This window comes from Ursus americanus, chromosome 34 (genome assembly GCF_024610735.1).
Source record: "Ursus americanus isolate L20-20 chromosome 34, mUrsAme1.1.p, whole genome shotgun sequence".
NCBI lineage: Eukaryota > Metazoa > Chordata > Mammalia > Carnivora > Ursidae > Ursus > Ursus americanus.
The window spans coordinates 25,171,509-25,189,124 of record NC_142160.1 but is presented as its reverse complement, the minus strand read 5'-3'; the positions used below and the strand labels follow the sequence as shown (position 1 = coordinate 25,189,124).

Genomic DNA, 17,616 nt, shown 5'->3' with positions numbered 1-17,616 from the left:
TGAGCCCCTTGTCGGGATCCCTGCTCGGTAGAGAGTCTCCCACTCTTACAACCTCTTCCTCTCCCTCAACTCATGCTCTCTTTTGCTCACTCGCTCTCTCAGATAAATAAAATAACCAAATTCCCAGAAGAAAACAGGAAAAAAAAAAATCTTTGCAGCCTGAAGGTGGGCAAGGATTTCTTAGGTAGAGCCCTAAAAGCACCAGCCAGCCAGGGAGTGTGCTCCAGGGTTGTTAGGGGAGGAGCCCTTGAAGCAGAGGGAGTAGCCCTCCCAACTGGGAGGATGTATCAAGAAGGTGGGACAGAAAAGTGGCAAAGGGACAGATTACCTAAGTTCTTTCTAAGCCCTGGAAAGGACTGAATTTTATCCTAAGAAGGAAACCATTGTAAGCAGGGGAAATGACATGATGGCTTATGTTTTAGAAGGATTACTCCGTGTACTAAAACAAAAAAGTAGTCCCATTTGATGTGGAAATACATTTGAGAAATGGAATACCGCATTCACACCCCACACCATGACTCATTATGCACATTAGCCAGTTTAAAGGCTGTGATCAAGCCCACTGCGCAATAAAGAAACCTGTTCAACTTTGTTCCACGTTTCTTAGACCTTGGGAGCCCAGACTGTGTTCTTCAGCAATTGACATCTCGGCAACATCAATAGAAACAGTTTCTTACATCGAGCATTCACTGTGTGCCACACGCTGTGTCAGTGGTTTGTGTCCATTATGTCCTGTCACAACTACCTCATGGAGGCAGTTCTAGTGTAGCCTGTTTTTACAGACACCTGAGACCAGGAGGAAGGACTGACTGAAGGTCTCGCAACTCCACGAGGGAGCCGAGGTTAGGGCCTGTGCAATTCGAGTCCAGAACCCATGGCTTTGGGCCGAGGCCATGTTACCTTCTCTTAGACTGTTTACTAAAGAATTATTTCACAAAATCACCATTTCTTTTGCAAGTTAAAACCTTATTCTTTACTTTAAAAAATATTTTTAAATTAACAGATGTCTCAGTCCATAAACTGATCCCTTTTCTCTCTTCAATGAGCTATGTTTCCATTTCTTCCAGGATTGATACACTCTAGTTGATGTAAAATCCTTTCTACCTCGTAATAATAGTATATGTCTCATTTTTCCTAGATTGAAGGATTCTCATTGAACAAACTAGGGAACTTCAACCTTAAAGATGTTCAGAAAGATGCCGTGGTGTGGGAGTACACCGACAACGCTGCCGGGGATTCAGACGCAGCAAAAGAAGACACACCAAAAGAAGTGCCTGTTAAAAGGGGACAGGTCTGTTCTCTCTCATTTTTAATTTTGCCATTTATATTAGATTTCATCATTAATTGTGGAGTCTGTGAGTTAATCAGTCCTCCTCTCATCTGTCAACTGTTAACTCTTTCATGGATGTTTCATTCCATATTTTGTGCAGTCCTTCAAATAGACAAGTAATGAGAAAAGGTAAAATTCAGATCACTGAATCCACAGTAAATAAGTATTCGGTATAATGTATTGCAGTGTCCTTCATCCGTACCATTAGGGGTAGGCAGGGAAATTTATGCACAAGGAAAGAATTGCCATTGAAATGTCAAACAAAACTCTGAGCAATGTAATTATACTAGAAATAAGAATAGGAATCCGCCCCAAATTGATGTATGGGCCCTGACCCCACGACCTTCCCCATAACTCTCTGGGATGAAGTGGGAACAGTACCCACAAAGGACTTCTGAGACTAGGATTCTAGTCCTCGCTGTACTCAAGTCCTGTCGCTCCTTGGGTCTGTGCCTAAAATGGGGAGATGGTGGTGAATCATAGATTCTCCAGTTGTGTTTTCTCGAATCCTTGAGCGCTGGAGAGAGAAGGGAGGTGGTGCCTTGAGCAGGGCTCAAGCCCTGCTGCCCCCAAAACACCACCACTCTGTTCGGTTTTCTCCTTGGGGTTCCAGGAGTGGGGAAGAGTACAGGCTGTGGAACCAGAGTCTGTGAATTCATATCCCAGCTCTCCCTCTTCCTGGCCATGTGTCCTTGGGCAAGTGACGTCATCTGCCTGGGCCCCAGTTTCCTCGCCTAAAAATGGAGATAACATTGGTACCCTCTCATAGGGTCGTTGACTTCTAGAATGCTTAACTCAGTGCCAGGCAGGTGGTAAGCAACTCGTTAAGTGTTAGTTGCCCTTTTTTTGTGCTTTTTGTTTTTGAGAAAGAAAGCTTCCCCTACTTTAAAAGAATAAAAAACAATAACAAAAAACAGCTTAAGTACCACTAGTATAGTTATGTCCAAAGTCTCATAAGTTCCATGTTGTGCTATTATCAAGTCTTCTCAGTGAGATGCTTCAGGGCCCTTAGTGATGCTGAAGAAGGCTTATGGGTGGAGAGGTGAAATTTAACGAGGCTTTCAATTTCTGGGGGTTTTCTTTGTGTCCTCAGCTACTGTGTTTGGGACCTAGACAACTTCCGTTTTCAGGCAGTTCTGCTTTGTAAATCTACCCGATGATTTTGTCGTACTTGACAGAATATTTATGGTCAGGATTTAGTGGGTAATAAAATACTATACCGCTTGTTTTGAAGCTCAGTATAATAAAGTGCAATGGGAAACAGATTTGTATACCTGAGAAAGGAAAAGCTGTTGCTGTAAGCCCAAGTAAATACTTGATGTTTACATTTTTGTGCTATTTGGAGAGATTAGTCATGCTACCACTTCAGAAATGAAGACCTAGGCAGGGTCGAGATTGATGGCGTGGCGCCGTGAGAGAGCACTATACCGGGATGGAGACACTTTGTTCTCGTTCTGCCACTTACAAGCAGTGGGACCTTTGACAAATCACGTCAACTCTTTGGGCTTCAGTTTTCTCTTGTAACTTATGGGAGTTGAACTTGATTACCTCTTAAGAGCATCTTACAGTTGTGACATTATGTTTCAATGATAAATGGATTTCTTGTATTTAAAAGACAATATCTAAGTGAAAGAATACAGAGAGCAACCAAATCTGCCGGATGCTTTCCCTTGTTTCTCATTTAATCCTCATAACTATCCTGTGTTATAGGTGGTACCATCCCTACTCTGCAGATAATGATAGCGACCATTTTTTGAACATGTATGCCAGGCACTGTGCTAAGCTCTTTACAGACATTCTCTCACTCAGTCCTCCCAACAACCCTCTGAGGTGGGTACTGTAATCCCCATTGTTCAGTTGAGGAAACTGAGCCTTAGACAGCTAGAGCTTGGCCAGGATCATATGTGGCTAGTATGTAGCAGAGTTGGATTTCAAGCCCCAGAGTGTCCCATTGCAAAGCCAGTTCTATTAGCCACTATGCCATCATGCCAACTGAGAGTGAAGAGGTTAAGTCCAAGAGCAGTTAAGAGCTGCGAAGTGGCAGAGTCAGTATTTGGACTCTTGTTTCTACTGTAGGTCCTGTGTGCCTTCCAGTATATTCCATCACAGTACGTTCCAGCTTGTCAAGAGTCAGTGAATGTAAAACTGGCATCAATTTCTGATATCAAGAGTTACTTGACTTTGGGGCACCTCGCTGGCTCAGTTGGAACGGCATGAGACTCTTGATCTCAGGGTCATGAGTTCAAGCCCCACATTGGGCATAGAGATTACTTAAATAAATAAAACTTAAAAAAAAAAAAGAGTTGACTTTAAAACAGTTGTCCCTGGCAGATTCAGTGAGCTTATATAGCTTCTCAGAGCAAATGGAAGGAGTGTTTTGCCTTTTGCTCTCTGCCTATAGCTGCTGCCCATTTTTGTGTGTGTAAGTGTAAAGGTGCCCTCCAGCGGCAGCACCAGGGAGAGCTCTGTGCTGAGAGTAGCAATCCGGGCACATTTCTGTCCTCCTGTCATTAAGGCCTCAAAATAAGGAATGCCACCTGGTTACCTAAAATTGCCTGTTTGATCCTATGATGATGGTTAGATTTTAACATGCTCTCATCCCAGGAGTGCAGGATAGGAATGCCATTCTATATATATAGATATAGATATTCTGAAATATAGCCTAGATGTGATTTACCTAGATGAATTGTCAAATTCCTGTCTTTGCTAAGGTTTTTCAGGTTTTTTGTAATTTGCTTGAATGAGCTCCAGTTTTTCAGATTGTACTGACATCTGAACTAACCTGTGTGTTTTCTCTTTGCTGTTAATAGGTATCTTTAATATTTGATTTCAAGCACCTGCCATCAGTACCAGTTGGGCAGCTTTGGGTGGAAATGCTTCGATTCTATGCTTTAGAATTTAATTTGGCTGATTTAGTGATCAGTATTCGCGTCAAAGAATCTGTATCTCGGGAGTCAAAGGATTGGCCCAAAAAGCGCATTGCCATTGAAGGTATCTCAGAATGTTTATCTTTAATTCCCTTTCTTTTTAAGGTTCCAGTCTGACTGCGTGCTTTTTACTTCATTCTCCTTTCAGCCTCCATGCATAACGTAGGCCTGACCCCAAAAGTGAAATAGTTAGAATCTTGCATGTGTTACTGTGGTCGTTCCAAGGAACCAAACTGTTTGTTCATCCTGGGTTTTTTAAGCACTGCAGTAAAATGTCTTAGTTAAAAAACAGCTACACAGTGGCTGGTCAGGTCCTTGCTTTCTTTGTAAATTGCTTAACAACTTAAACGCTTACAGAGTTGTCCCCCCCACCATGATGTGTGAATCCCCCTTTCCTCTTTATTGTTCTCGTTGCTGGATTTTTAGGTTCAGTCCTTTCCTGGATTGTTGTTTTCATTTAGTTTTACGAAGGTGAGAAAATACTTTTTCTCATGAAAAATAATTCTTCATTGGATTCCGCTTCATAGAGAGAGGGGCTGGTTATTTTTGGAATATCTACAGTAGCATTTGGAACTGATTCATGAAAACGCTTTTTGTAGTGAAGGCTCATTTAACTAAAACCATTGTATGAAAGACTCGCTGATGTGCCCTGTAGACTACATTAAATGGACTAGCTCTTCTCAGCAAAGTCAGGAGGTTGAAACCCCTCTAGAAATCTTAATTCTCCTCCTTCAAATAATTTAAAGAACCTCCTAAATGGAATTCTTGTATTTTTGCTTGATTTTTTTCAAGCTTTATATTGCATAAGAGGAGTTTTTTGGTTTTGGGGTTTTTTTTTTTTTTTTTGGTTTTTTTTTTTTTTTTTTTTTTTTGCATTTTGCATAAATTCTGTGTGCAGTCATGGGGAATCTCACATTTTTAAACCCTCCCCTGCAGTTTCTCTGGCTCAGCTCTTCTGGCCAATTGCCTAACCTGCTGGAGTTCTAGGGGAGGAGAAAAGATTGAGAGAAGTGGTGTCTCCTCCTGGTGCCTCCCTCTCGCCCCTGAATTCAGTCCAGCCAGTTCAGTGATGGGGCTTCCCAGGGCAGAAGAGTGGAGGTAAGCTCTACACCCCGCAGGGCCTGGCTGAGTGGGGAAGCAGAGCACTCAGCAGAGCCTGGTGGGAAGCCCTCCCTTCCCCAGGGCACAAGAGCCACACTGATGATACCTTTTTTATCTCCACAGTCACGGAACTAAAGAGGGAAGGGGTATTGGTTCAGAACAGAATGGGTTCTCTTCATAGAGCAGATGTTTTAAGAAAACATTTCTTTTTGTTCTTAAACTACATCTTTCTTATTCCCCAGCCCCAATTTTTAAAAAAGCATACAAGAGTCACGCTAAATTTAGTATTGTTTGTTTGTTGTCTGTTTTTATCTACAGCAGGCTAATTTTAAAATGTGAACTAGAAATGTATGAAGTGGTGGATTTTTCTTTCTTTTTCTTTCGTTACAGATCCCTACTCTGTTAAAAGAAATGTGGCAAGGACTCTAAATAATCAACCCGTGTTTGAATATATACTTCATTGTTTAAGGACAACATATAAGTATTTTGCTCTTCCACACAAAATTACAAAATCCAGCCTTCCAAAGCCTCTGAGTACTGTCACCTGTCTTTCCGAACATTCTAAAGAAGTAGCCAAGCATGACCTGGGTGCACAAACAAAAGATGATAAACAAAGCTCAGTTTTGGGTCAAGGGCCAGGTGCTGCCAGTTTGACTGCAGACACCTGCACGGTCCAGCCACTGACTCTCAAAGAGACTGCTGAAAGCTTTGGAAGCCCCCCAGCGGAGGAAATGGGAAATGCGCATGTCAGTGTCCACCTGGAAAACCCAGACTGTATCAAGGCACGGGCCAGTTGTGATGACCATGAGGATGTTAAAGAACACCATCCAGAAGCAGGAAGTGAAACTGGGAGAGAGGGCAAGCATCCTTTAACTGCCGATGATCAAGGTTTAAGGAGTAGCAGACATGGAGAGCCTGTCATCTGTGGCAGCACACAAAACAATGAGACAGAGAGCACTTTGGATTTAGAAGGCTTCCGAAATCCTGCAGCCAAAGAGTGTGATGGATTCACTACTTCAGAGGACAAGGCTGATGCCGACGAAGAAGGCGTAGAAGGTACTGATGATCTCGAAGATGCTCTGAGCCACTTTGCCCCTTCAAGACAGGGTGGTACCTCAGGAATCATTCATTCCGATGAAGAGGAGGAGGAGGAAGAGGAAGAGGATGACGATGAAGAACCCAGGCTGTCCGTTACCCGAAGGGAAGATGAGGACGACTTGGCTAATGAAGATGAGTTAGAAAATACATACACGGGATCAGGGGACGAGGATGCCCTGTCTGAGGAGGAGGATGAATTAGGCGAGTCTGCTAAGTATAAAGACTTGAAGGAAGGTGGAAAACCTGCGGATGGGGCTCTGTTGATGGAATTTAGTAAGATCTGTCTTAAAGAAGAAAGTGCATGCGAGGAAAGCTCAGCTGTGGATCAGTCTGATTTCTTCTATGAATTTAGTAAACTCACCTTCACCAAAGGCAAGGTAATCAGTGCCACTCCCAGAACTAAGAGATATTAAACAGTTTTAATGCATGTGATTTTAATTTTTGTGTACTAGAACAGAGCTCTCCCCTGTCTGGGTGGTAGTGAAGCGTTGGTCTTACACTCCAGTACGACCGCTCGATCTCCTACCCTCCTCAGACCCGTGCGAATTTGTATTGGAGAAATGGAATGCTCTTGGTAGTGGAAATTACTACCTTTTTCTCCCGAATATCCCATAAGATGACCCCATCTCAAATAGTTTGGAGTGGCTACACATTTTTTTTTAAATTTTTATTATGTTAGTCACCATACAGTACATCATTAGTTTTTGATGTAGTGTTCCATGATTCATTGTTTGTGTATAACAGCCAGTGCGCCATGCAATACGTGCCCTCCTTACTACCCGTCACTGGCCTATCCCAATCCCCCACCCCCCTCCCCTCTGAAACCCTCAGTTTATTTTTATTTCTTTGGAAAATAAGAGTAGACTGTGGACTTTTTTTTTTTTTTTTTTAAGATTTTATTTATTTATTCGACAGAGAGAGACAGCCAGCGAGAGAGGGAACACAGGGGGAGTGGGAGAGGAAGAAGCAGGCTCATAGCGGAGCAGGGAGCCCGATGCAGGGCTCAATCCCAGGACCCTGGGATCACGCCCTGGGCCAAAGGCAGACGCTTAACGACTGAGCCACCCAGGCGCCCCTAGACTGTGGACTTCTTAAAAAATGATTCAGGACCCCTTTATTTGGCAAACAGAGTTGTATATTATGTCTTGTTTTGCTTTGCCACCTTCCTGCAGTCTCCTACGGTCGTGTGCAGCTTATGCAAGCGAGAAGGTCATCTCAAGAAGGACTGTCCCGAAGACTTCAAAAGAATTCAGCTGGAACCTTTGCCACCACTGACACCCAAATTTTCAAATATCTTGGATCAAGTTTGCATCCAATGTTATAGTAAGTTATTAACATTTCTTTTCATTTGTCAAAATATTGCATTGACATTTGCTCAAGAGTCCTCTGAGTCACTGACCTGTTAGCTCCGTCACTGGGACCGAGTCTGTTCCATTCTCCACTGTGTCCACAGAGCTCTATGTGATGCCTCTTCTAGTTGAGACACACAGTAAACAATTGTTGAAGGAAAGACAGGGAGGGAGGGAGTATCTTTTAAGTCTAACTGTTGGAGTACTAACATTCCCAACTGATGTTCCTTGAACTGATTTCCTAAGTGTAATTAATAGAATTTCGTGGCAAGAAGTACTCCCAAGTAGGGAATGAGTGTGCCGGCTGCTCCCTGCCAGAGAGATTTGCAGGGCGTGTTAGCATAATAATGGCCTCTGAGAAATGTTAACGGTAAAGAGCCTATTTAACTCTGTATCCCAGCATTTCCAAAATTTGAGCATAAAGTACCTTAATTGACGCTAATGAATAGCCCCCTAACAGCCCGTTGAAGAATACCAGTTTGGGGAAGCAGTGGTATACGTAGGGTTAAGGTTTAAGGAAAAACATTGAAAGGAGAGGCAGGCAGGGTTTAGATGAACTTGATGCATCACAGTGCTGCCTCCTGAGGAGTCTGTGCCAGAGGCACTTACTTGTTACCCAGTGATTGAGTCGCTTTTAAACCTTTTTCGAGGTTATAAGTATGAAAGGAAACTAGATTCCCCTTAGAAAATAATATATATGTGCGTGCTCACAAACTTCTGCGTTCACACTCTGGGGGTGTTCCTTGGGGGCCACCTTTATAGAACCCTGGGGTTTCTGAAACCTCGAAGCAGAACTGCTGTTCAGATTTGTTTCTATTTCAGTAGCAGCTCCTGGGAACAGACTTTTTTCTTTCTTTTTTTTTTTTAATTATTTTTTATTTGGGGGGGATAATACATTAGTACTTTTTTATTTTTTCCTTTTTTAATTTAAATTCAATTAATATATAATGTATTATTAGTTTCAGAGGTAGAGGTCAGTGATTCATTAGTTGCATGTAATACTCAGTGCTCGTTACAACACGTGCTCTCCTTAATGCCCATCACCCAGTTACCCCATCCCTCCATCCCCCTCCCCTCCAGCAACCCTCAGTTTGTTTCCTATGATTAAGAGCCTCTTATGGTTTGTCTCCCTCTCTGATTTTATCTTGCTTGATTTTTCCCTCCCTTTCCCTATGACCCTGTTTTGTTTCTTAAATTCTACATATGAGTGAGATCATATGATACTTGTCTTTTTCTGATTGACTTATTTCGCTTAGCCTAATAGCTTCTAATTCCATCCATGTCATTGCAAATGGCAAGATTTCAATTTTTTGGTGGCTGAGTAGTATTCCAGTGTGTGTGTGTGTGTGTGTGTGTGTGTGTGTGACACAATATCTTCTTTATCCATTTATCTATTGATGGACATCTGGGCTCTTTCCAGAGTTTGGCTATTGTGGACATTGCTGCTATAAACATTGGGGTGCAGGTGCCCCTTTGGATCACTACATTTATATGTTTGGGGTAAATGCCGAGTAGTGCAACTGCTGGGTCATAGGGTAGCTCTATTTTCAACGTTTTGAGGACCCTCCATACTGTTTTCCAGAGTGGCTGCACCACCTTGCATTCCCACCAGCAGTGTAAGAGGGTGGGGACAGACTCTTTTCAAAGAAAAACATCCTCTATTTTATATTACTAATGCTATCTACCAAGAATACACGTGAAATTTAGTTTTCTTTTTAACTTGCTAGATTTTTAGAAAAAAATGATTTTTTTCCCCATAGAATGTGAACAGTCTTTGTTTCTAAATGTGTTTTATTTTAAACAGAGGATTTTTCTCCAACTGTTTTAGAAGATCAAGCTCGCGAACACATTCGGCAAAACCTAGAAAGTTTCATAAGACAGGAGTTTCCAGGTAAATAACTTTTTACCTTTAAGAAAAGAAAGGTAGTGTGACCTTCCTTCAGAATGAGTACAGGTGTTACAAGCACATTAACTGCAAGAATGAGAAAGTAATTTTGTGGTGATGGTGGGGACAAGGATTTACTCTGTGATATGCCGAGGTTGGTCTTTGGTCTGCCTGATCCTACTTTACCAACAGAGAAGACAGGAGCAGTGTGGGATTTCTGTTAGCAGATGCCACGAGTGAAATTTCATTTTGTGTTACTTTTAAAGTCAAAGTTCACATCTCTAAAAAGTGAATATTTAGAAAGCAGTAAAACTACGTTATTAAGTATATTGATGTGATCCACGTTTTCCTTGAAATACCCTTGCATTTAAGAATAAAGTTTGGCACTTGGTAATCTTTCACACCATATGCAGATTGTATTTATTTAAAGTAAATTTTGAAAAAAAAATAAAAGTAAAGTAAACTTTGAGAGAAAAATAGTTCGTAGTAAATGACTGGTTAATAAAAGAACATAATTATAATGAGGTTCATATAGGATAGTTAACAACAGGGTATTTTTCATTCATGAGAGGGGCATTTTGATCAGAAAATTAAATGTACTCAGGTAATTAGTTATTACTTTTCATATATCCCTAACAGGAACTAAATTGAGCTTGTTTGGCTCCTCCAAAAATGGATTTGGGTTCAAACAGAGTGACCTTGACGTCTGCATGACAATTAATGGACTTGAAACTGCAGAGGTACAGTGACCACATAAAACTTGAATTTGCCGTGGCAGTGATTTGACAGTCTTGACTGACAGTACAGCTTGGTATTTTCCACATTTATCAGGACATGCCATGTGGCACAGTCTGTCTGGTCAAATACTTCAGAGGCTTAGAGGTGAATGTGAGGAGGTACCAGGGCTTGTATTTTCAACCGTAGTACAAAGCGGATTTGAGAGTGGCCTGTGGGAACACTACAAAGCCAAACCAGCCCTTCCGGTGTCCCATTGGCCACCACCCAGTGGTCCACCCGCCAGTAGGTGGACTTTGAGGCACAAACTCACATAAGGCTTTTGAAAAAGTGTTTTAAGAGGCAGGCAGTGTGGTTTTCTGAGACTTTCTTAGCAGGCAGGCAAATATGGTACCACGATAAGAGCGCTAAACGTGCAGTTCAGAGACCCAGATTCAAGACAAGCTTGGTTTCATATGCCCCTAAACATGTGGTCTTGGTTGATAATCTATAAAAGGAAAGAGTACCTTCTGTTCCTCTTGCCTCAGGAGATTGTCGTGCACATCAGCTTGGATCCTGCATGTCAGGAGTCAGCAGACTATGGCCCACGGGCTAAATCCAGCCTACTGTCTGTTTTGTCAATACAGAGCACGGTCACATCCCTCCATTCGTGAAGTGTTTATGGCTTCTGCGTTCCCTCAATAATGACAGAGTTGAGTAGTTACAACAGGGTCATACGGTTTGCAGAGCAGAAAAGGTTTGCTGGCCCCTGACAAATATGACGCCATTATAAAGTATAAAATACTGCGTAAAGGTATAAAGTCTGAAAAGTACGAAGTCCCTTTTCTTTTTGTATTTTTAACAACAGCCCAAACGCTGTAGAGCCAAATGAGTGATGCTGCTGTCACTCAGGAGCTTTTTATGTCTTTCCTTGCTTTCAAGTCTTTGTCTTTTGATGATGTACCTGATTTGGGAAAATAGCCAAAAGTTATCTACCTTAAGTTTGGTGAGTGAAGAGGATGAGCAAGGTTAGGGTCAAATACATGGAATTACCTTACTATGCATCATCGATATTGAATTTTTACATGGCTTAGATATGAGCTTTATGGGTATTTCTGTAGGAAAATTTCAAATACATTCTGGGATGTGTATAGCCATCAAAAGGGTTTATGTTGTAAAAGGTGAGCCCAGTGTTTTTAAGTATGGTTTATTTGAAACATTCGTATTTTCTGTATGACTTTCATTTGTGCATTATACACAGTCCTATGGAGAGATCGTCTGAGCTTAATCACTTTCCACAGCAGTTCATCAGCTCTTAAGTGAAATATAATGAAAGTCCACCCAGAATGAATAATGGGGCACAAAAGCTCCCTCTTATTTATTCTGGCACAGAGGGCGCTTCTGAATAACAGAGTTACAGAGAGGGGACAAATGGAGGTCCTCATTTGGACAGTGGTTCAGACTTTTCTGGGGCATCTGATTTCAGCCTCTGTTGTACCTCCAAAAAATTAGTAACTGGGGTCTGTGGGAGTTTTTGTATCCTTAGGCTATTTCCTATGAATACTGACCAAGGCTTGCCTAAAAGGGAAAAATGTATATGGAATGAGTTGAAATTAATGTCATTATTTCTGAAGGTAATGGAAACTGTCTGTAACCAGGTTAGGAACCTGTCTTCCCTTTTTGATTCAGTATGTGCAATTTTTGTTGCAGGGGTTGGACTGTGTAAGAACTATTGAAGAATTGGCAAGAGTCCTCAAAAAACATTCAGGTACCTCTGCAAACTTTGTCTAAAAATGTTTTTGTCTTTTTTATTAGTGTTTTGCATTCTTAAAATTTATCAATGCCAATGAAACAGTATAATGGCGTATCTATAGCACATTTGCAGTATTGGTGTCCTTTAAAAATTTTGTGTGATGAAGCGTGAAAGACTGAGGAATCGGTAATCATTTGTGTGCTTATTGATGCCTAACTTTGTTTTATTTCAAAACAAAGCATATAGCGTACAGGCAAGAAATTCTGGAAACCCATTTTGCCATATTGACATTGTATCAGTCAGAGTGTTGCTGGCAGCGGTGTGAAGCATAGTGGAAAGCACTGGGGGGTTATGGACTGACTGTATTTGTAGCTGTGCTGCTTGACCATTTATGCAAACCTGGACAAGTCATTTAACTTTACTTGACCTGTTTTTCTCTCACCAGTAAATTCAGAAAACTGAACTGGGTCACCTCTAAATATTTATAGCTGTAAAATGAACAGATGCTGTAAATCGTGCCCAGTGCTGACATGCCATTAACATATTCTTTGGGTGTCAGCGACGGCTATGGATAGTATTAACAGTGACAATCTTCTTTTAACATGTGGTTCAGCACATTTCTGTGCTAGGAGCTGGGAATGAAGGTGAACACGATATGGTCTGTGACCCCACAAAACTAAAAATCCATGGTCTGTCCATGAGGTGATTTCTTTTATCTCAGTCAAGAGTAGACTTAAAGTTATGTATAGATACACACGAACATATACGCCTTGCGTGCTTCCCCCTTCTTTTTTTTTTATACTTTTTTATTTCCAGCAGTTTAAGTAAAAAGGATACCATGTTACTTAAGTAGCAAGAAAAACCATGTTAATTTCAGTTTATTCCCTCTGAAAGTTAACTTAGAATATCAGTATTTTTTTTTAATGTGCATTGATATTTTTTTTGGTCACTGAAATACACATTCCCCTCACTTGGGAATTTTATCTCTAAAGATCATGAGCTTTTTAAATATTTTGAAGATTATGCAGAGAAACTAAATTGCTAAGTTGCCACAATTATTAATTATTTAGTACTGAGCTAGATTTTGACTTTTTGTTTTGAAATCATTTAAAACTTAGAGGAAAGCAGCAAACATTGTATAAGGAACTTTGTGTATCCTTCATTCAGATCCACCAGCCGTTAGCATTTTTCACTACATTCGATTTATCATTCGCTTTCTTGCTCACAATTGTTTCTGTAGCATTTGAGATTAAACTGTAGACACTTTCCTTTCCCCTAAATACAGCAGTGTATCTATCTTAAGAATGAACCATGTTAAAAACAAGTCATCTTTAGGGGCGCCTGGGTGGCACAGCGGTTAAGCGTCTGCCTTCGGCTCAGGGCGTGATCCCGGCGTTCTGGGATCAAGCCCCGCATCAGGCTCCTCCACTGGGAGCCTACTTCTTCCTCTCCCACTCCCCCTGCTGTGTTCCTTCTCTCGCTGGCTGTCTCTATCTCTGTCAAATAAATAAATAAAATCTTTAAAAAAAAAAACAAAACAAGTCATCTTTAGACTGAAACGACTTATACACACAGATAATAGTAATAGAACACAGATTGCATGGAACAAGAATTTTTGATAATAGCTAAAGGGCTATGACTGAAACCTAATATCTTTAAAGTGGTCCCCAGCTGTCTTATTTGGTGCGTACTATGTGCTCGGCACTGTACTGAGCACTTTGGGATGGTGGAAAAATAAAAATAAGTCTATACAAGTCTGTTCCTTGGACAACTTGTAGATTTTAAAAAAGGAAAGGCAATCGCACAGACCATGTAACAATGTAAGGTAGTATTCATTTTGCAGAACGAGTCAGAAGCTATTATAAGTATTCATTAAGTTCTGAGGAGAGACTCTGGGAAAGAGTTGCACAGGGGAGATTAATGCAAGAGATGGGTTTATTCTGATCTCAGGTGATGATGAATATGATTTGAGAAGGATCTTCTCCCAGAAGAGAAGTCCTTCCTAAGAGTGCATGCATGTGAACATGGAAGTTACTGTAGTGTGTCTGGGAGGACGGTGGGAAGATCAGTACATTTGGAGAGGGGTTTCAAGTGGAGTCCATTACTAGATAAGGTAAAGTCTGCAGGTATTTGGAAAGCATTGAAGCTTCTTCCAAGAGAGGAGCAACCCAATAAAAACAAAACTTAAGCTTTCTCGGCAGCTGGTAGAGTCTTTCAGAGAAGGTATGAATCTAAGTGAATTCAGGGCAGAAGGACCTTAACCAGTGCTAATTAGCCTAAAAGGAAAAAGATAGGAACGATTCCCAAGAGGACGTTTCCTAGATTCGGTACCTATAAGTAGGAAATAAGGGGTCAGACTGACGTTTGGGTACTTGCGAAATGGGAATGTAGAGGACACCACGTGGAGGTATGTAGTTTGCCATGAAGGTATACTCAAGAGTTATAAGTCCAGCAAGCAGTTAGAAATATGGAGTTGTCAGTCAGGATTGAAGAACAAAAGAAAACAATTTTGCATTGAAATCCTCGAAGAGAGAGAGACCAAGAATAAAACAGAATTCTAAGGGATCATTTGAGAGAGGTTAAGGCCTTAATTTCTGTGGGTAGAAACTAAGAAAGGACACTGAAAAAGGAGCCATTGGAATGACAAGAACCAGGACAATGTGCTGTGAATAAACCGTAGAGGACAGGCTGGTAATGGGCAACAGTGTCAAATTCTGGAATGGGAAGGAGATGGAGTGTAAGGCGAGCTAACTTATTAGATGCAGTATAGCGGTGTAGTTGGTGAGGGTTCTGGAATCGGATTCTCTGGTTTTAAATCTTGGCTCCCGCTTGTTGGCTGGGTGTTCCCAGAAAGACAACCTCGTTATAAGTGCTTGGTTCCTCATCTACAAAGTAGAATAACAATAGCATTTAAGGTTAAGAAAGGGGGTACATTAAAGTACAGGATCTAGCATATGCCAGGTATTCAGCAAATAGGAACTTCCTTGTCCCTCCTTCTCCCCATCTGTAAAAGTTAGACCTCCTCTGTCTCCCACACAGATGTTTTTTTCTGAAATTTCTTCTCTCATCCCATACTTTTCTCCTGAGCTCTGGGTCGTGCCACTTACCTCTTTGAGAAGAAACTCCAGCTCCATCTCAGAATGAACGCCTCTTTCTCTCTACTGCCTTCCGTCTGCAACCTCCACTACCTGTCCTTCCTTCTGAATCCACTTTCTCTGTCATTGACACTGACATCCTTGGAATCACCAAAATGAGTGAAGCGATAACTAATTCATCCTAGAATAGGTTCAGTAGAAATTGGACTTAGTCACACCTACATGCAAATTTCAGCTCTGCAACTTACTAGCTCCATATTCCTAAGCAAATTACTATCTCTGGGGCTCTGTCCTCTGTTGGGTGAGGGTGAACATTCTTAGGAGGTGATGTTTGTGAAGGATTCTGGGTGCGCAGGAGCTCTTACTTCTTACTGTTACAGTGCCCCTTCTCCCTTATCCCCCTGCCACCTCTGCTTGGTCTCCCCACTGCCACTGCTTCCCTAGCCCATCCAGTATACATACTCCTAGCATGTCTTGCTGCTTCTCTTCATCCCCCTGCCACCAAGATAGGTGAGGTCACCCTGTCCCTCTGGCTGGTGTCTCCAGTCTGTCCATTGCCAGGGTCGTTGTCCAGATGTGGTCAGTGATTCTCTCCAACTTACACAGTTCATTGGTGTCTCTTCGCCTCTAAGGATAATTCTTAGCAGGATATATATGTTCTGTATTAGGCTCTTCCTGCTTTCTGCCCCACCTCCTATCACCCATTACTCCTTTCCCTCAAGTCTACTCTATAGTCTTCACAGTTCCACAGAAGTTCTCGAACATGCCATTCTGCTTTAGGCGTCTGCTCTTTTCCCTGTGTACTTTTCCTTGCCTGCTAAATCCCCTTAGTCACCTCTATCTTTACTTGTTGCTCTCCTTTTTCAAAGCCTAATTCAGGCAGTTTCCTCCTCTCCTATCAAAGTTGATTCCTTTCTTTTACTGTCTTAACTTCTAGCTCTGAGATAAGTAATTTTTGTTTTGAGGATTCAAATGATTGCCCCAAAGGCTTGTCTCTGTATTAGATATAATCAGGTGGAGAGAATAGGGAGGGTCCACATAGCCGAGACTCTGTAGTAGTTTCTTCTGTTCTGGTGTTTATCGGACTGACAGCCCTATACACATGCATAGGATCCAGTGAGTTCTAGAGGGCACTGGCCGCCTTGTTCATCCTTGTACTTCAGATATCAGTGTGTTTAACTAATATAAACTTTGCGAGAAAAGTCTTCCCAGATGTTGAATAACAGAATTGAGTAGTTCTAGTGACTGCAGTGAAACAGGCCCAGGTTAGGTTTACCTCGTTTTATGTTGGAACATTAACAAGAGTAGCTTATGGCCCAGCTGCCGTGTTTAACAATACTATCTTATTCCCAACCTAGGCCTGAGAAACATCTTGCCTATTACAACAGCAAAGGTGCCAATTGTAAAGTTCTTCCATTTGAGAAGTGGTCTGGAAGTGGACATCAGTTTGTATAACACACTGGTAAGATTTTCTCTAGCCTTTTTCTTTAGGGAGGTCGAGGGGAACGAATGTCTCTTAATTGACAAAATCTCAAGTAGAATTAAGCCATTTATTTTATCTTATTCATTCTTTTAATCACTACTTAGGAGTGCTTGCTGTGTGCCTGGCAGTGTTCTGAGACTGGGGATATAACAGAGAGTTGTTAGTATTTATAGGTGCTTTTAGTTTGGCTTGAATTTTAATTTTGGAGTGTCTGTCTGTGGTCTCTTACTTGGTTTGCTTTGCGGCTTCACTGGACCCTAGGAGCATTCAGTTTAAATAATGCCACGGTGAGGTGGGAGACTCTTAACATCTACTTAGACGGAATTATCTTAATAGTCCTTATTTCTAGGAATATTCAGACGAAAGACAGTTAACATAGTGTTTGTAACTAAGTCGTAAGCTCAGATGTCATTTATGATTCTTATTATCTAGTAAGTTAGTGAAGCTCAGTTTTGGGGAAAAAATATTAGTTTCAGCCTAAATGTCTTCAACCTAAAGTGAATTACAGTGTAAACCTTTTCCGAATATTCCAGCCTAAAACTTTTTCTTCTAATTGATTGCTTATAATTTTCCTTTTAACAGGCTCTTCATAACACAAGGCTCTTATCTGCTTATTCAGCCATTGATCCCAGAGTGAAATATTTATGCTATACCATGAAAGTATTTACAAAGGTGAGTATGCTTCCTATTGGGATGTATCAGGAAATTTCACTGTGTCTTCAAACCTAGTTAAAAACACAAGTCTGTGTTTTTTAAAGAACCGTGGCCATGTTAAATGCTTCCTTTAACTACTTTGGGAAGCCTGCCATGGCAAGCTAAAATTTTGTCATCTTAAATTTTACATATGATAATCTGATCTTGCTTGTGGCTGGTGGTTGGGG

General features: G+C 41.3%; 1 protein-coding gene across 9 annotated transcripts in view; it reads left to right on the top strand.

Moving 5' to 3' along the window:
* TUT7 (terminal uridylyl transferase 7) overlaps positions 1-17,616 on the top strand; it is a 62,753-nt gene that overhangs the window by 23,463 nt on the left and 21,674 nt on the right. For all 9 annotated transcript variants that reach the window (XR_015722868.1, XR_015722867.1, XR_006776733.2 and 6 more), the window contains exons 11-19: positions 1,139-1,291; positions 4,141-4,321; positions 5,749-6,833; positions 7,629-7,779; positions 9,610-9,696; positions 10,330-10,430; positions 12,115-12,172; positions 16,611-16,714; positions 17,318-17,407. Coding sequence is in view for 6 of the 9 variants with exons in the window: in XM_045780935.2 (XP_045636891.2) it covers positions 1,139-1,291; positions 4,141-4,321; positions 5,749-6,833; positions 7,629-7,779; positions 9,610-9,696; positions 10,330-10,430; positions 12,115-12,172; positions 16,611-16,714; positions 17,318-17,407 (2,010 nt within the window). In the remaining 3 variants the exon portion in view is untranslated. The remainder of the gene's footprint in view (positions 1-1,138; positions 1,292-4,140; positions 4,322-5,748; positions 6,834-7,628; positions 7,780-9,609; positions 9,697-10,329; positions 10,431-12,114; positions 12,173-16,610; positions 16,715-17,317; positions 17,408-17,616) is intronic.